Source organism: Microcebus murinus, chromosome 27 (genome assembly GCF_040939455.1).
Source record: "Microcebus murinus isolate Inina chromosome 27, M.murinus_Inina_mat1.0, whole genome shotgun sequence".
Classification (NCBI taxonomy): domain Eukaryota; kingdom Metazoa; phylum Chordata; class Mammalia; order Primates; family Cheirogaleidae; genus Microcebus; species Microcebus murinus.
The window spans coordinates 203,833-222,376 of record NC_134130.1 but is presented as its reverse complement, the minus strand read 5'-3'; the positions used below and the strand labels follow the sequence as shown (position 1 = coordinate 222,376).

General features: G+C 55.0%; 2 protein-coding genes across 2 annotated transcripts; one reads left to right on the top strand and one right to left on the bottom strand.

Moving 5' to 3' along the window:
• Window positions 1-4,310: 4,310 nt before the first annotated feature.
• TRIR (telomerase RNA component interacting RNase) lies at window positions 4,311-7,425 on the bottom strand. Its single transcript, XM_012790487.2, has 3 exons — window positions 7,055-7,425; window positions 5,022-5,099; window positions 4,311-4,744 (listed from the first exon to the last, which is right to left on the bottom strand). Exons 1-3 carry the CDS (start codon window positions 7,400-7,402, stop codon window positions 4,637-4,639), a joined length of 534 nt encoding a protein of 177 aa, XP_012645941.1. The 5' UTR covers window positions 7,403-7,425; the 3' UTR covers window positions 4,311-4,636.
• On the top strand, window positions 7,418-15,398 carry GET3 (guided entry of tail-anchored proteins factor 3, ATPase). The gene is made up of 8 exons (XM_020284036.2): window positions 7,418-7,504; window positions 8,841-9,048; window positions 9,921-10,068; window positions 13,183-13,331; window positions 13,412-13,562; window positions 14,325-14,432; window positions 14,523-14,720; window positions 15,043-15,398. Exons 2-8 carry the CDS (start codon window positions 8,888-8,890, stop codon window positions 15,172-15,174), a joined length of 1,047 nt encoding a protein of 348 aa, XP_020139625.1. The 5' UTR covers window positions 7,418-7,504; window positions 8,841-8,887; the 3' UTR covers window positions 15,175-15,398.
• Window positions 15,399-18,544: the final 3,146 nt, after the last annotated feature.

Here is an 18,544-nt window from a genome sequence, read left to right as displayed (position 1 = left end):
ATCCAGCCCCTCCCTAAACCAATATTTACTGGGGCTCTAATCCCAAAGGACAACCCAGTCCTGCCCTGACGAACTTGCTGACCCTCTGGAGAGGCGCAGGTCAATTTTCGCTCCTGCCTAAAGGAGGAGGACACCTTTTCCTCAGCCCATTTGCCATATGTAAAGCCAGTCCTGGCTCCGTTCATTCATGAAAAGCAAGTACTGGGACTTCCCAAGCTACGGTAGGGTCGGCTGGCGCCTAACTCCACTCTGAGAGTCGCGCAAGACAAGCTGGGATTCCCGCTGCAGCCTGCTCCGCAGGACAGAAACCTGAGTTGAGAGACACGTGCGGACAGCCGCCACCTACGCATGCGCAAAAGCCTCCCCCTTCGCCTCTCCGTGAGCCCTGGAACTACAAATCCCGTCCTGCCACGCGCCCGGGTCGGGGCGCTTTGGGGCTCCCGCTGGGAATCAAATGGGGGGAGGGTCTGGATACCCACCGAGGTGCATGTTGAGCATAAGGAACAGTGAGACGGGCTGGCTTTGGAAGGATTCCTGGGGAGGCGTGGAGGTAGGAGTTTCTGGTCAAGCTTGGGGGCTGCCCCAGATAAGGGTAAGATGGGGAGCGAGTTTGGAATGCAGGAGACAGTTTTAATATTCACCCTCTGCTTTTTTTTTTTTTTTTTTTTTTTTTTTGAGACAGAGTCTCGCTTTGTTGCCCAGGCTAGAGTGAGTGCCGTGGCATCAGCCTAGCTCACAGCAACCTCAAACTCCTGGGCTCGAGTGATCCTTCTGCCTCAGCCTCCCGGGTAGCTGGGACTACAGGCATGCGCCACCATGCCCGGCTAATTTTTTCTATATATATCAGTTGGCCAATTAATTTCTTTCTATTTATAGTAGAGACGGGGTCTCGCTCTTGATCAGGCTGGTTTCGAACTCCTGACCTTGAGCAATCCGCCCGCCTTGGCCTCCCAGAGAGCTAGGATTACAGGCGTGAGCCACCGCGCCCGGCCCACCCTCTGCTTTTAACACGGCAGTTTTCCAGCGACCCTGCACACGCCTTGGAGAGAGTTGTTGCAGAACGAAGTGGCCCCTGCCGCGTGTATGGTTCACATTGTTTGCCCTCGTGTGGTCACAGAAGTCTTTTCTTCCATTCCCAAGCTGGTGGATTCCAGTGCTGAATCAGGACAAGTTTTTGGGTTTTGTTTTCTGTTTTCCTATTTCTTAAGTACCTTCTGCATGTCAAGTGGTTCCCAAATGTTTTCTCATGCTATTCTCACAACAGCTTTATGCCTGGCAAACTTACTTCAGTTCAACTAGCAGCGCTCAGTGCAAAAAGAAACTCCTGGAACTTGTGCCCAACCGCGAATCTAAGATGAGAGACAAACGGGCTCTCAATTTTCTACAGCCACCCTGCCTGAGCATCTCATCACACTGCAGCCCCCCACACCCTGAGCTAACAGGTCAGGATTTTTCAAATACAGCCCCCAAATGCAAGCCAACGTCCTCACTCAGAGAAGCACTGAAAGCTGTTTTAAAAAATATCAGGGTTGCCGGGCGTGGTGGCTCACGCCTGTAATCCTAGCACTTTGGGAGGCCGAGGCGGGCGGATTGCTCAAGGTCAGGAGTTCGAAACCAGCCTGAGTGAGACCCCGTCTCTACCAAAAATAGAAATAAATTAATTGACCAACTAAAAATATATATACAAAAAATTAGCCGGGCATGGTGGCGCATGCCTGTAGTCCCAGCTACTCGGGAGGCTGAGGCAGTAGGATCGCTTAGCCCAGGAGATTGAGGTTGCTGTGAGCTAGGCTGACGCCACGGGCACTCACTCTAGCCTGGGCAACAAAGTGAGACTCTGTCTCAAAAAAAAAAAAAAAAAAAAATATCAGGGTTAAAGTAGACTATATGAATATTGTCCTTACTTTAGAATTGGGCTTTAGAGATGCTTTGGTATTTTACCTCTATTTTATAGATAAAGAACCTGAACCAAGAAAGGCTAAGTGACTTATCCAAGATTACACAGCCAACAGGCACCAGAATAGTTTGAAGTGTGAGTCACCAAAACCTGCATTTGATGCTCCTCCCCCTCCAGACTTTTCCTAGGTCAGAGCTGGTAGGTACCATGAGTGAAGGGAGGTGCCTGGACTTTCAGCTCCTCCTGCCTCTTGACACTAGAATAGAGGCTGAGCACCTGCAGGGACGACCTACTTCTCCCACTTGTGTTTCTTTTTAAAGATCCAGCCGCTGCTGGTGGCTTTGGGGGAGGAGGAGGTAGGGATAGCTCCATTGGCTTTCTATGTTTTTCATCCCCACACTCCATTCCCAAGTCCAAAGGCACACCTGGGCCAGCTCAGCATCCCCAATCCCCAAAGTAAGAGAGAGATGCTTTTTTTTTTTTAAGGAGCCGGGGTCTCCCTCTGTTGCCCAGAATGGAGTGGCTCAATCATAGCTCACTGCTGCCTGGAACTCAGCCTCCAGAGTAGTTGGACTATAGACACACGCAACCACACCCGGCCAGGGAGATACCTTTGAGCCAACGTGGAAAATAAGCCAGACAAGCCTTTATTGTGTGTTAGCAAGAAGTGACAAGGGAAAGGTATCCGCTTCGAAAGCCTGCTTGCTCTTTCTTCCTGGACAAGCCAGATTTGGACAAGGCACAGTTTCAGCTCAGGGTCTTTGTACCCTCTTTCTTCTGCCTGCAACACTCTTCCAAGAACCATCCTTACTGCCTGTTCCACCTTCTCAGGGAGGTCATCCCTATCCACCCTACTTAAAATTGCCATCTCTCCTACTCTCATGTTTTGGTAGCTGCTGTATCTTCACATAGCAGGTGCTCACAATTTGTCACGAGTGAACGCCCCACCCCAACCTCCACAGACTGCATCTAGCAGTCTGGGGAGCCAGGGGGGACACCACCTCAGCCCCTCAGCCCACTCCCAGGACCACAGCCATCTGCCCTTCCTCCCTCTGCCTCCACAGGTCCCAGGCACGTGGTGACAGAGTCTGTTTCTCTGCCTCTTGGTCCGCTAGACTGAAAGCAGAAGGGTATCCAGCCCTTGGCTGGGGAGGAACGACAAGGGTGCTCAGCATTCCAGCAGAGGTTAGACTGGGAAGGTAGGCCCACAGCTGGGGGCCCCCGATGTTGCCGTAGGTCTAGCAGGTTTGAGAGGGGTTGAGAGACAAGGGCCTTTTAAAACATGTGGGTTTGGTGGAGAACAGGTGGAGCCAGACAACTTCCGGGTCCACCAGGATGCAGCGAGGCCAGGAGGAGGGCACAGAAGGGCAAGGAGCACCAGAGGAGTCAGACTTCCTTTAAGACACCCCTTTCTAGCAGAGCATGGTGGCACGCCTGTAGTCCCAGCTACTCAGAAGTTGAGGCTGGAGGATTGCTTGAGCCCAAGAGTTCGAGATCAGCCTGGGCAACACAGTGAGACCCCATCTCAAAAACAAAATTATCCTGTTTCATTCCTTTGACATGTCAACAATTATGATCTGCAAGGAGGGACGAATCAAGCCCCGTTGTTCTCCTCCTGATGGTGTACACATCCAGGTGGGGACAGACTTGGGCCTCCCTGGAAGGGCTGTAAACAGCTGGGAGGACTGAGCGGCCTCTCCCCACCCAGAGCATGTGTGGAACAGCCCTGCTGGAAACCAGACCCGCAGCCCCTTTTAGTCTATTTCCCACAGGGGTCAGAGACAGCCCAGGAAGATATAAATGTATCATGTTGCTCCCTACCTTTAACACCCTCAAAGCCTCATCCTCACTTGAAATAAAATCCTGAATTCCCACCCTGCCTCACACACAAGGATCTGTATGTCATATGAGGCTCCCGTCAGGGCCAGGCGCACTCCCACCTCTTTCCCCTGGCTGTTCCCTCTACCTTGGACATGCGGTTTCAACTCCTCGGGACTATGATCAAATGTCACCTAAAAGACACATCCCCTTCCTCTCTAACATCTAGCCTGTACTTGTTAGCAGTCACCACCCAAAGGGCTTCGTTCTGCTCACAGCTGTAACCCAGGGACCTAGAACAGGCCTGGCATATCACACGTGCTCTGGAGTGTCTGCAGAATGAACAACATAACATCCTTGGCCCAGCCGAAAGGGGACAGTGAAGAGAAACGGAACCTAAGGTGCCACACTTGGGGCTGCAGTCAGGGGTGAGAGGACATGGGTCTTGAGGAGAGTCTAGGCCCACAGAAGGGGATGTGTCCCTGTCCTTCCTACCCCCGCCCCCATCAGGCTAGACCCGGGCTTTGACAGTTACAGTGTCAGCTCATGGGGAGGGTGTAGGTTCCAGAACACAAAGACAAACCAAGCACACAGCTCCGGCACTAAGTCAAGTTCTTTACTTCCCAGAAGTGATGCTAAGAGGAGGAAGAAAGAGGAAGGTGAGAAGAGGAAGACAGAAAGAGTCAGAGAGTGGAAGGAGGTGGGAAGAGAAGGGACAGTAAACCACTGTTCTATTAAGTCTCATGAGGCAAGTGCTCAAGGTAAAAAAAGAGTCCTGGAGAATCGTCCGCAGCTGCGGGAAGCATCTCTGTTTCCTTCTGCATTTAAGTCCTCGGGGGGAAGGCTGCCGCCGCTGCCGCTGCATTAAATAGTTATGTACATCGCAGAGAGTCCCAGGCCGTGGGCAGGCAGGGGAGGGGGTCATTTCACCAGGGGCCGAGTTTTATCATCGTCGCCACACTGGTGGGCTTTGTACTTTTTCACTTCTGCCATGTACTTGGCCCAAGCATCACCTTTACTTGTTAATACCTGTTGGGGGCAGGAGGGACGGGGGTTGGGAGGGGGATGCCGGGAACCAGGGTCAGGACTGTCCTGAGACAGCTGACCCAAACCCAGTGTCACCCCCAAGGCCCTGGGTTTGAGGTAAAGATGCAGAGTCAAGTTATCTGTGGACACTTGAAATCCCTCCCCGCATGCCCATCCAAGGCCCAGCTGCTGGACAGGGGGGGAGGAGGCTCCATCGAGGGGGCGCAAAGGCTGCCAGGGAAAGACAACCCAGGTGGCCCCCCACATCCACCCTGCTCACCTCATCCTCCGTCTTCTGCTTCTTGGCTACTATTCCCGTCTTGAGGGCTAGTTTGTTCCCGCCTCTGCGTTTGCCCACCTGGGTGAAGGGACAGAAGACTGCAACGGTTACAGGAGCCGGGCCCGCCCTTGGCGGTGCTGAGGCCCACTACACCTTCCTAGCCCGGCCCGGTGGCCCGTCCCGACGCCGCGCCCAGCTCCGCCAGCCGGCCAACCTGCGCAGCAATCAGAGAGGAGCACACGCGACTCTTAGCACCTGTCCTGGGCCCCGGGCTGCCCTCCCAGGGAGAAAGCAGCGCTCCCACCATGGTGGGGACCAGCTCTGCCCTCACTCTCCATGCCAAGGCATCACACTCCCCTAGCAGGAACTATATAGGTGGCAACAGCTCCCTTTATTGAGCCCTTACTGTATGCTAAGCCCTGTGCTGACTGCTGTGGATGTGTTCTCTCCTTTCACTTTCACAGCTACCTTAAGGTGAAGGTTATAACCACCCACATTTTATAGATGAGGAAACAGTCTTTGAGAAGGAGAGGTCATGCTGGCAACAAACAAGTGAGCTGGCTTCAGGGTCAGGTGGGTCAGCAGCATCCTTAGTTACCAAGCAACATTGTCTCCCCTACATCTAACTTGGCCTGGCCTCTTTGAGGGTTCAACTGCAATGGAATGGCCCTTCCATAAACAAATGAAAAAGTGACAATTACTGCTATTCCCATTTGTAAAGGGGCACTAAGCCTCCACCCTCAACTTTCACACCAACCCAAGTCCTACCACTTTACCCTGCTTTCCCCTGCCTCAAACGGAAGTCTTTCTCTGGACTTCCACCCTGGTATCTCATCTTCTCCCATCGATCAAGGGCTTCTTGTGCTCCAGGGGCTGCAACAGCCTTCACAGACATCCCATCTTCACCCCTCCACCAGGCATGAAGATGGCACTATTCTCACACCCATTTTTAACAGATGCAAGTCACTAGGCTCAAAAAAGTGGATCACTTATCCCAAATCACATGACTGGCTCCAGGACTCAACCCCCAGTCCATTAATTCTCAAGTAAACACTTTTCCCTCCACACTACACAGAGCAGATCTCAACACCAAAGACAAAGCAAGCTCAGAGGTGACAATCGATATATGCCCTATTTATTTAGCCCGAAGTTTCTCAACCTGGCACTAATGACATTTCGAGCTGGATCATTCTTTGTTGGGGGTGGGGTGGGGTGCTGTCCTACCCATTGTAGGATGTTGAGCAGCATCCCTGGCCTCTACCCATAGATGTCACTAGCACCCCCTCCCGCAGTTCTGACAACCAAAAATGTCTCCAGACTTTGCAAAATGTGGGGGTGGAGCGACTCGTCCCCAACTGAGAACCACTGGTTTAGCCCTTCCTATATAAGACAGGCCCTGTGCTAACCACTTTTCCATAATGACCTCACAGGACCCTCACATCGGAAGAAGCGATGATGTCCATTCTTGCAACTAGGGAAAATGAGGGTAGGCCAGCCCAGAGGCTCCAGGAAAGCAGCGGTCTTTTCTGTCAAGTTCACCACTGCATACCCAGCACCTAGCACAATGCCCAGCACAAGGTAAGGTGCTCAGTAAATAAACCCTGTTCGAATGAAATTCAGGAAAGTCAAGTAGTTGTCCTAAGTAAGTAATTGTCCTACACAATATGCAGTCTGAGTCTAATGCATACAGCTCAAACTCCAAGACTTGAATTTGCCCTCCTTCCCCACAATAGGCGGTGGTCCCACCATCCAAGTCCACGTACCACTTAAACAGGAATCCTATCCCCAGAGTGCTGATTCCAGTGCAATTCCTTAGCTCCCAGTTCCCACGGGCAGGCCTCGGGGGTCCCCTCCCCTGCCCCCGAACCCTCGTCGAGGAAATCCAGGTTCCACATCCTCAGCGGGTGTGGCCCGCTCGGACGGCCCCCTCATGGGGCAGAAAGTGAACCTGAATCCCGATCCCCCCGCTCAGGCCCCAATTCCCCCTGCCAAGGCGGGCCTTGGCGCCCGCCCCCACCCCCGCGGCTCCTTACGAAGCTAAGTGTGGGGCCCGGGCCGCCCTTCCTCTTCGGATCCCCTGGGCCCGCGGCGGCGGAGGCCGACTGGTCCGGTCGCTGCGGGCCCGGGGGCGGCTCTTCCTGCCGCTGCCGCTGCTCCTCCTCCATCTTCCGCTTGAAAAGCTCCAGGAAGCTGCCATCGTTAGCGAACAAGTTCACACCGCCCGAGACCGGGCTCGAACCCGCGCCCGACACCTCCTCGTCCCCGCTCTCGGGCGACGTCCCCGGCCCAGACTCAGCCCATCGGCTCCCGCCGCCGCCACCGCCCGCGGGGCCCGGCGCCTCCCGGCCCGGAGGCTCCGCCCGTCTCCCTCGGGCAGCCATTTTGTCGCCAGGTGCCGCGCAAAGGACTCCGGGAAGGCCGCTCCGGCCCCGCGCTTGGCGCCCGACTTGCCTGGTCTGGAACAATGCATGCCGGGAAGAGCGGTCAGGCCCTCAGGCGTCCGCAGTGGGGGCGGGGCCGAGGGCGGGGCGAAGGGGGCACAACCCGGACGGGGCGGGACAGTGGGGAGGCCCCCACCCCCACCCCGCGTGTCTTTATAATCCAGGGAGCCTGGAGGTGGCTTTTTGCTGTCAGGGGTTCCCCAGGGATGGGACCATCCTCTGGGACTGGGGCTGTAGCTGACTTTCCGGACTGGGGTTCCTGCTTGGGACTGGTGGCTCATTGGCATTAGCTTTCCAGGGCTAGAATCCCTGTCTGGCACCAGGAATAATCTCTGGGAAAGGAAAAATTCCGTTTGGGGCTGTATTCTCACCTGACACCGCCGAATTTGGGTCCCTACCCAGGTCTAGAGGGCATATCTAGCCCCGACTAGAAATAGGGGTATCTCTGAGTTGGGCACCTGTCTCTGGGATGAAGCTCACTTGAGAAAATGGGGGACACAGCTGGCTGTGTGGAACTAGCGTCCCCGTCTGAGAACAAGGTTATTACACGGGCTAGAGTGTTCAAATGAATCCGGGGGTATTTCTAGGCTCAAGTCTCCCCCCTCTACGGTTAAGAGTGTTCTAGAATGGGGGTCTGCACCAAGGGCTTGGGACCCAGCTTGTATTCCTGCCCCAGGTTAGAGGTTAAAATAGGAAATACGCGAGGAGGTTTCCAGGAATTAGGATCCCTTCTACGACAAGGAGAGCAGTTGCAGGTATGGTGCCTGCCCAGCATGGGGGCTCAGGGAGTGTAGACAGGATTTGCGGACTCTGCCCAGAACTGGAGTTGTGGTCGGGTTAACCCTCACTCAAGCGCCGGGACCCGTCTCCGGCCCATTAATCCATCTATGATTGGTTTGCGTCACAGCCAATTGAATAGCAGAGGGGGCGGACCCGAGGCAAGGTTGGGCCCCAATTTGGAGAATAGAAGGAAATGACTGACAGGAGTCTAAGCCTATGAAATCAGGCCAGGGCGGACCTCGGTCCTAACTTCACCGAAAGAGCATGGACAGGGTGTTTGGCCGGTTGCTAAGGAGAGGTTGGCGGCTACCGAGACGTGAGAGTGACTGGTGGAAGTAAGAAAAGATGTAGCCAATGAAAGAAGTGCTGCAAGACTCCCCTTCCAATCAGTGAAGGGGAGTAGCCTGGACTGTACCAATATTTTCATTAGGCAAGGGGAGGTCCTTGGAAAAATATAGACCAAAGGTCGACAAAGTGAACGCTGGAAGCAGATAACAGTGAAAATATAGTTTCCGTTTGCTCCTAAAAGGCAACCCATGAGGAAATTAATTCAGTCTCCTAACCTCAATGGGGATGTGATAGAGGATTTCCCCTGCAGGTGTGTTGCATGGTGCGCCCCGCTTGATCACGTGACCCGGTTCCAAGATGGCGGCAGGGGTGGCCGGGTGGGGGGTTGAGGCGGAGGAGTTCGAGGATGCGCCTGATGTGGAGCCGCTGGAGCCTACGCTTAGCAACATTATCGAACAGCGCAGCCTTAAGTGGATCTTCGTCGGGGGCAAAGGTGGCGTGGGCAAGACCACCTGCAGGTGAGGAGACGGCGGCGTGGGCCAGGAAGGCGGGTGGGATGTACCACTGTGCGAAGGGGACGCCAAGGACCGGCTTTTCCACTCCGACCGGGGCAAGGGGGCTGAGATGGGGTCTTTCGGGTTGTACTCCCTGGAAGTTACATGGAGCAAATGGAAGGTACCGCCTCAGTGCAAGCCTTGCATCTTCTGAGTTGGACCATCCCCATTGGAGCGCAAGTGCAGTGCTGAACCACAGTTAACCCAGTGCAGAAGGTAGGGGATGCGGAGGAGCACTTAGATGTCCCAATCAGCTGGACTGTTCTCGAGTGCATTCAGAATAGGGGGAAGGGCACCGGAGCAAGCTATCCTAGTCAGGTGAACTTTGCCATGTTATGCCCAGGGCGACGTTGGTGATGGATGGCAGATCAGACTGCCTTTGTCAGCAGTGGGGAGGAGGGGTCCTTTGGGCAAATTGTCCTGGACAAGTAGACTGAACCATTCTGAGCTTAACAGGGAGTGCAAGGGACCCCTTAGCTTAGAGTTGAGGGAGAAGGCAAAGAGTCAAGCTGTGAGTTGAGGAAGAGGGGCATAGAGTCAAGCTGTGCCTTTATTGGGCAACCTGTGCCCAATAAAGAAGAAACAGGGACCAGGCCAAATGGACTCAATGAGCTAAACCTTACCACTCTAGTCCACATAGGAGGGATCAGTAGGTGAGGTCTGAAGGGATTCTTCTGCAGGGATTGAGGCTTAATCCCACAGTGATCCATACTCTCCTCTATAGGCCCTTGTTGATCTGGGTCACCTGCTCTTGGGATGGTACCTCTCTCCTTGCCGACCCAGGGAACAGAGCCCAACCCCTCACTCCCCCACCATTCGACCTTTCTTTTGCCCAGCTGCAGCCTGGCAGTCCAGCTATCCAAGGGGCGAGAAAGCGTTCTGATCATCTCCACCGACCCAGCCCACAACATCTCAGATGCTTTTGACCAGAAGTTCTCAAAGGTGCCTACCAAGGTCAAAGGCTATGACAACCTCTTCGCTATGGTGAGTGGAGCAGGGCTCAGCTCCCACTTCTGGCAAAGGCTCTTTCAGGCCTTTCTTGTACAGACCCACCAGCAGCCACCATGTCCTACCCACTCTACATCCAGTTTCACTCTTTCCTCAACATACCCAAAGGAGAATGAGTGAGGAGCAGGAAGTACCTGGAGCTTAGTGAGCCAGAGAAGGGGAAAGAGAAGCCAGAGAGGCCAAGGAGAGCAACATGGCTTTGAACCTTGCAGGGCATGGAAAGCAGTTTGACTTTGACTCTAAGTTTAATAGAAAGCTGTTCATTTGAAGCAAGGCAAAATCATAGGCAAATTCATGTTTTGAAAAGTTCTGGCTGGGCGTGGTGGCTCACGCCTGTTATCCTAGCACTCTGGGAGGCCAAGGCAGGCAGATCGCTCAAGGTCAGGAGTTCAAAACCAGCCTGAGCAAGAGTGAGACCCTGTCTCTACTAAAAATAGAAAAGAATTAATTGGACAACTAAAAATATATAGAAAAAACTAGCTGGGCTGGGGGCGGTGGCTCACGCCTGTAATCATAGCACTCTGGGAGGCCAAGGCAGGCAGATTGCTTGAGGTAAGGAGTTCAAAACCAGCCTGAGCAAGAGTGAGACCCCATCTCTACTATAAATAGAAATAAATTAATTGGCCAACTAATATATATAGAAAAAATTAGCCGGGCATGGTGGTGCCTGCCTGTAGTCCCAGCTACTCGGGAGGCTGAGGCAGAAGGATCACTTGAGCCCAGGAGTTTGAGGTTGCTGTGAGCTAGGCTGATACCATGGCACTAACTCTAGCCTAGGCAACAAAGTGAGACTCTGTCTCAAAAAAAATAAAAATAAAAATAAATTAGCCGGGCGTGGTGGCGCATGCCTGTAGTCCCAGCTACTCGGAGGCTGAGGCAGTAGGATCTCTTGAGCCCAAGAATTTGAGGTTGCTGTGAGCTAGGCTGATGCCACGGTATTCTAGTCCAGGGAACAGAGTAAGACTGTCCCAAAAAAAAAAAAGAAAAAGAAAAGTTCCCTCTGGCTGCCATGTGGAGGTTGGATTGTAAGTCAAGGGTGGAAGCAGGAGTACTAAAAAGGAGGTTGCAGCTGTGACCAGGCATGAGATGACAGCAGCCTGGACTCAGGTGGGGACAGAAATCTGGGGGAGAAGTCAGATTTGAAATGTATTTTGGAAATAAAGCAATGATATCACTTGTTTATAATGGGTGAGGAAAAGAAATGAATTAAATATCTCTCTTATTTGTCTCTCTAAGCCTTCGGGATGGGGAAGACTAGGAAAGAAGGTTTAGAAGGGACAAATCAAGAATTCCATTTTGGCCAGGCATGGTGGCTCAAGCCTGTAATCCTAGCACTCTGGGAGGCTGAGGTGGGAGGATCTGACAGTCTCAAAAAAAAAAAAAAAAGAATTGTGTATTGTCCACAGTGAATCTGAGGTACCCACTGGACATTCAATTGGCGACATCATGACAATAGCTTAGTTATGTGAGTCTGCAGCTAAGAGGAGGTTGGTGTTGGTTTGGAAGTCATTGTCCCAAGGGTGGTATTTAAAGCTGTATGAGTGGAGGAGAGTGTGAGAGAACAGAGAAGCCCAGAAACAAGCTTGGGGGCACATCAGCATTTAGGGACCAGCAGAGAAGGACAAGAAGGAGGCACCGGTGATATGGGAGGAAAGACAGAGGGTGTGGGGTCTGGAGCTCCAGGAAAACAAAGGGTCTTGGGCAGGAAGAAGTTGTGGCCTCTGGCAGGTACCTCGGTTTTGGAGAGAGCCCCCTGGGAGCAAGAGCAAAAACCTGCTTCGAGTGGGTGAGGTGAGGAGGTGAGGACACGGTGATGGCCATGATGACAGAGCTGTCACTGGAGGGAGTGGGGGGCAAAGGGCTGTTTTGAGAAAGGGGACATTAGAATATGCTTGTTTGCCGATATGAACGTGCCAACAGGACAGAAAAGAGCTGGGGCAGAGGAAGCAAGGATGCTGGCCCCGGGTGGTCCTCAGGCAGGATGAGCTCTAGCCAGCCTGCACACCCATGACGTGGCTTTGCCAGGGTCAGGGACTAAGGGAAGCAGAAGGAACTGGGGCACTTCCTGGGGGGAGATGAGGATGTTGGAAGCCTGTGGTTTCTCTTTGTCACCAAGGCACAGGTGAGGGCCCCAGAAGAAGTTTGAGAAGGGAGAAGATGCCACATAAACACTTCTCATGAGCTGGGTGCAGTGGCGCATGCCTATAGTCCCAGCTACTTAGGAGGCTGAGGCGGGAGGATCGCTTGAGCCCAGGAGTTTGAGGTTGCTGTGAGCTAAGCTGATGCCATGGCACTCTAGCCCAGACAACAAAGTGAGACTCTATCTCAAAAAAAAAGGAAAAAAAAAACCACTTCTCAGGGGAGAAGGGGGACCCAGGACTGGCTGGTTTGTCGAGTACTTGTTGAAGATTTGTGATCAGGACCAGGAATGGGGACAAAGTTCAGGCCCTTGGGTGCAGTGATACCAGAGAGCCGGGAATAACTAAGGTAGGATTTTGCCAACCACAGAGGGAAAAGAGAGTGTTTGCGAAGGCAGCCTATGCAGTCTGGCCCAGATGAGGGTGCCAGCCAAGAGGGACACTGGCAGTGAACAGGGGTCAGCAGCGAGGGGATGAGGTGACCCAGAGAGGTTGAGAATACTGAGGCAGAAGAGGCTAAGGTAAGAGAGAGGAATGTGGGAGGTCAGAGGTGGCCCAGTGACTAGGAATAACCCATCAAGGGTGTGAATATAAGAGGGTCCTTGTGTGGGGGGATGGTTGGCCAAGCTCCCCACAGGGGAATGATCTGGAAGAGGTCAGGAGACCAGTGGTGAGAGTATCTTGGGGAGGCAAGTTCCAGGTGAAGATTAGCAGTGCAAATGCCCTGTGGTGGGTGGATTTCAGCTTCCCTTTGGGGGCCCTGGTCACAGCTTGCAATTATGTAAGACTGTAAGTCCCCAAGGGAGGGCAGTGCTACGTTGGGGTCCCCATAGCCATGACCTAATTAGGGGCCTGTGGTTGGAGCCTGCCACAGGCTCCCTCTGGCCCTGTGCCCAGGTGGGAAGGTCCCCGGCAGTAGCAGCGGCCTGAGTCTCGTCCCCTCGGCCCCCAGGAGATCGACCCCAGCCTGGGTGTGGCAGAGCTGCCGGACGAGTTCTTCGAGGAGGACAACATGCTGAGCATGGGGAAGAAGATGATGCAGGAGGCCATGAGCGCCTTCCCAGGCATCGACGAGGCCATGAGCTATGCCGAGGTCATGAGGTCAGGCCCAGCCAGCGGGGATGGGGGCTGCCCAGGGGAGAGGGGCAGCGGAGCAGGCCTGACCCCCCTCCTCCCCTCAGGCTGGTGAAAGGCATGAACTTCTCGGTGGTGGTGTTTGACACGGCGCCCACGGGCCACACGCTGAGGCTGCTCAACTTCCCCACCATCGTGGAGCGGGGTCTGGGCCGCTTGATGCAAATCAAGAACCAGATCAGCCCCTTCATCTCACAGGCAGGCGGGGGCCCTGGGCATCCGGTGTCCTGGAGCGGGGGTGGCCCCCACACCACCAGATGTGCCCTCCCCCCACCCCTTTCTATCAGTGCTGCTCAGTGGATGGGACATATTTTCACTGGGGGATGGGAGGAAACTGTCTCCCCCACCCCACAGGTCAGACTCAGTGTCCCTGCCCCTGCCCACTGAGTGCCCCAGACAGAGCTTGGAAGCATAGAGCCAGGTGGCCCTAGATCAAATCCTCTGCACCCGCTGGATGTGACCTCGCTGTGTGACCGCAAGCAAGCCCCTTCACCTCTCTGGACCTCACCTTCCTTGTCTGGCAAATGGATACCATGAGAATGTCCCCTTGGGTTATTAAGACCTTGACAACCCCAAAGCCACCACACTCTGCACACCACCAGCACCACCCCCCACGGCACACACGTGTGCCCCTCTCGGGGACCTGTGCCTCAGGTGGTAACAGTTGTTGAGCACTTAACTGTGTGCCCGGCACTGTTCTGAGCACGTTACATATGACAGCGTGTCTAGCACAAGCAGCAAGGTTTACAGATAGGGAAACTGAGGCTCCAGGGAGGTCAAGCCCCTTGGCCACAGTTCCCGAGAAATGGCAGAGCCGGGATTTGGGGAGTGTGCTCAGAGGCCCACACCTTTAACCCCTGGGAGATGTCAGGAGGCGCCTCGGGTGTTTAGTAGGCCCCCAAGCCAGGGAATTTATTGAGCTCCAGGTAAGCTGAGAGCCCTCCCACGTCCTCCCCACAGATGTGCAACATGCTGGGCTTAGGGGACATGAACGCGGACCAGCTGGCTTCCAAGCTGGAGGAGACGCTACCCGTCATCCGCTCCGTCAGCGAACAGTTCAAGGACCCTGTGAGTCACGGCCTGGCAGGTGGTGAGAGGCTTGGGGGTCGGGGACAAAGCTGGAGCCTGCCCCTCACTGTTCTCTCTTATGCCCTCCAGGAGCAGACGACCTTCATCTGCGTATGCATCGCTGAGTTCCTGTCCCTGTATGAAACGGAACGGTTGATCCAGGAGCTGGCCAAGTGCAAGATCGACACGCACAACATCATCGTCAACCAGCTCGTCTTCCCCGACCCCGAGAAGCCCTGCAAGATGTGCGAGGCCCGCCACAAGATCCAGGCCAAGTATCTGGACCAGGTGTGCCCACCTACCCAGCACCGGCCCAGCCAAGGCACCTCTGCCCCGACCTTCTGCCCTTTCCCCCCACTTCAGATCCTTTTCCCTCATTTTGGCCTTGAAGGACTGTGGCTGGTTTGGCCTGGGTACCTGTGACCCCAGAGAGTGGGAGGTCCAGCCCAGTGGCCTCTGATCTTACTAGCCTTTTGACACCTTAAAGCCTTTGCCCCATATTCTCTCCCTGACCCTGGGAGGCCCCTCGCCCAACCCTATCTACTGACCTACACTCTCCCTGCCCTCCTGCCCCCTGACCTCTGCCTTCTGCCCTCTGCCCTGGCTACAGATGGAGGACCTGTACGAAGACTTCCACATCGTGAAGCTGCCGCTGTTACCCCATGAAGTGCGGGGGGCAGACAAGGTCAACACCTTCTCAGCCCTCCTCCTGGAGCCCTACAAGCCCCCCGGTGCCCAGTAGCATCGCCACCAGCCGTAGCTGCTGCCATTTCACACCTACCCTTCACCCTTTCTACCACCCCCTGGGGCAGAGTTTGCACAAAGCCCCCCCATAGTACAGGGGGAGCCACTTGGGGGGCGGGAGGCAGGGAGGAGGTCTATTCCCCCTGGTGGGGCTAGGGGGCTGTACTTGTCCCCCACCTCTCCCCGCCTCTCACTCTTCAATAAAATGATCTTAAAATTGCAGTATTTGTGGATACAGGGAGGTGGGGCACCTTAACGTACAGTTACACAGGTTGTGCACTGCACAAAAGTATCACATCTAGAGGGTCACATTCACGACAGAGACCTAATAGAGTTGCATGTTTATTGTGGCAACTTTGGAAAGAGGGTGTCTTCAGTAAGGGAGTACCTTTTTCTAGTTCTGTGTGGTTAGAGATGTCCCTAGGGGTCCCTGCTGGGGCTGTGAAGTCTGGAATGGAAGAGAGGGGCATCTGCCCACTCCCTTGGAGGCTCAGAGCGTGGGAACCAGCAGGCCCCTTGGCCAGCCCCAGGCTGGTGGGGAGCGGATTAGGCCGGCAGCGGGCCCAGCACTGCCTGCTGTTTGGTTTGGGAATTAGTGGGCGCCCTGGGCAGAGGTTGGGCCTGCCAGACCAGGGATTAACAGTCTCCACCCCCCAATTCCTGCCCCCATGGGATGGCATCAGCCCTTCCCAGCAAAGGGCTGCAACACGGGGACTGATGAGTGGGCAGGATGGCAGAGGACTCAGGCTGGAGCGGCCCCTGAAGAGTGGTCTGAGTGGCTCAGCACACTAACTGCCTTTGAACTTCAGTTCCCAAAATGAGAACCTAAGTGTAGCCATTCAAAGAGCCATGACACAAACTCACCAGACTGGTGACGTGCAGGCCTGACAGACACCCAATGGGCCCCCTTGTCCCCTGCCCTTCACTCCTCCCTCTGCCACTGCCAGGGCAGCCACTGCCATCCCCACTCTAGAGACTCCAGATGGAGCAACGACCTTTAGAGTTTGCAAGTTCCGAGTCAGAGCTGGTTGAGGTTGGGGGGAACAAGGAGTATTCCTGAGGACACGCGTAAGTCAGAACGTGGTGTTCAGAGTGCGCACATCCCGGATCTGGGCGTTCCCGGGTGTGTGTGTGTGTAGGGGGAACCTCGCCACGAGCCTAGGCGTGTTCCCCCCACACACAACTGCCCTGGGTGTATGCAAGCGAGTGTGGGCACGTTGGGGCGGCGCATATCAACAAGCATGGTGGCACAGCCCATAGCAAACACCCCAGGCTCCGCGCCAAACTGTCTGGGTTCATATCCCAGCATCCCAGCCATGCCACAAAGGAGATGCATGAGTCACCTGAGCCTCAGTTTCCCTACTTGGATAATGGGAATCACAATAGCGATGACTTTATATGCCGGCTTGTAAGGGAGGATTCGATGAGATGAAACATGCAGCGCCTTTGCGGCACCACCAGGCAAGAATCCGCCAAGGAGCGTTTGTTATTTTTCACTGTTACAATTATGAGGCATGTGAACCAGCCCGGCAACCTGCCTCTGGCCCCTGCGGGAGTCCGGCAGGCAGTCGGAAGTGTATAGGGGCGCCTGAGAGCTGGGGGAGGGGATTTGAGCGGGGGGAGCTAGCAGCAAAATGAGAGCCAGGACATGTCCTATGGAGACGGGGTGGCTGACCCTCAGCAAGATGCCTGCCCCCTCCCCAGGTCTCGCAGCTGGTGGCACCACCCCCAGTCACCCGCTGGTCCCCTTTTACGGGCTGTCTGGCAGCTGGACAGCGGAGAAGCGGTCCAAGGGTGGCCAGCCCGGGCCGGTTCCTAATTACCCCGGGTGGGGCGGACATCTGCCAGGTTGGGAACACGGCGTTCCAGCGGAGGCCTCCGCAGTCCTAGCGCAAGCGGGATTCCTGAGCACTCCAGGTAGCCCTTCCGGGAGCTGGAACCCTGATCCTCCGCCCCTCCCACACCAGTCTCCATATTGATGTACCCCAGGCTGGGAAGGGGAAGGGGGGGAGTTCTGTTTGTACCAGGCTGGGAGTGCCCGCTTTATAGGTGTATCTATGAAGAAGGAACATCTGTCCTGAATCCATGCCAAATGTGGGGACAAGGTTTTGTGTCCCCAAGCTTGTGTGTTCATACCTGTGTGTATGAGCGTGCGCGCGCACGTACACAGCGGTGAGGGGCTGTCTTATGTGTCGATGTGCAAATGCAGGCGAGTTTCCCAAGGGGTTAAAGTCGGTGGGACTTTTGAGGTGATAGCTGCTGGGTATGTCTTTGCAACACTGGTGAATCTAAGGGAAGACCAGGGCCCCACTCTGCCCCCGCACTGTGTGCCACTGCATTGAGGGGAGGTGTTCCCGCGTTTGGCGAATGATCATGAGTGTGTTTTTGTGCAGGGGAAACCGGGACTCAAAACTCCACGCCATGGTGTATGGCCGTGCGTGTGAAGGCATTCTGGGGTCTGAGTGGAGTCTGCGCTTGGCTGGTTGTGTGTCTTTGCTACATGGTGTGATCATGAGGGAATGCCAGCCCCTGGGTCCCTCCTATGTGGCCACTGGGAGCATTGTGCCCAAGAGCCAAGAGCCTGGTGTGTCAGGGTCCATCTGCCTTGTATCTGCATAGTGGCAGCTGGGGTAGAGCTGGGTGTGCTTCGTGTGATGCCAAAGTCGTTGTGACAGTGAGTACTGCCATCTGGGTCACCGTGGTTATATGAGGCTGTGTTAGGGGAAGCTGAATTTGTGTCTGGATCTACGATGTGACAGTATGTGGTTGGTTGCAAGTGACTACGGAGTGCCCCAGCCTCCCTGAGCCGTGTGTGTGTTTGTATCTGGGGCTGCGAAGGAAATAGTCCCTGTCCCCTCCCCAAGCTCTAGGTTCCGATCCATTGGACTGGCCAGTGACTGGCAGAGGGGGCAGGGAAGAGAAAGGGAGGGTAGGGCGGACACACACCAGGTAACAAACTGGCGGGACTTCTTCAAACAAAGTTCTGAGGCCACAGCCCAGCCAAGGTGGGAGGGACAGGGAGGGACTTCCCACGCCCACTCCCCAGCCCCCTCCCACCTAGGGTCTGGCTTCAGCCCCACCCAACACTGAAGCCATCCGCCCATTCTGTCCCTGTCCCTGTGTGTCCCTGCATTCGCCACCTTCAACACAAGGTGAGACAGGCCCAGGCCTGGGGGGAATAGGGGACTCTGGGGGAACAGGAGACCTGTGGGCAGGAATCCATCCGGAGTCCTCCTGGAGTGGGAGTGGAGGGCTTGGAAGGAATGGACTTGGTCAAGGTGGATCGGGAGAAGGGAGAAGAGGGAGAGCCGGAGAGCCTAGCCAGGGGCCATTAGGTGGGAGGTGGACAGGCTGTGGCCGGCCTGCTG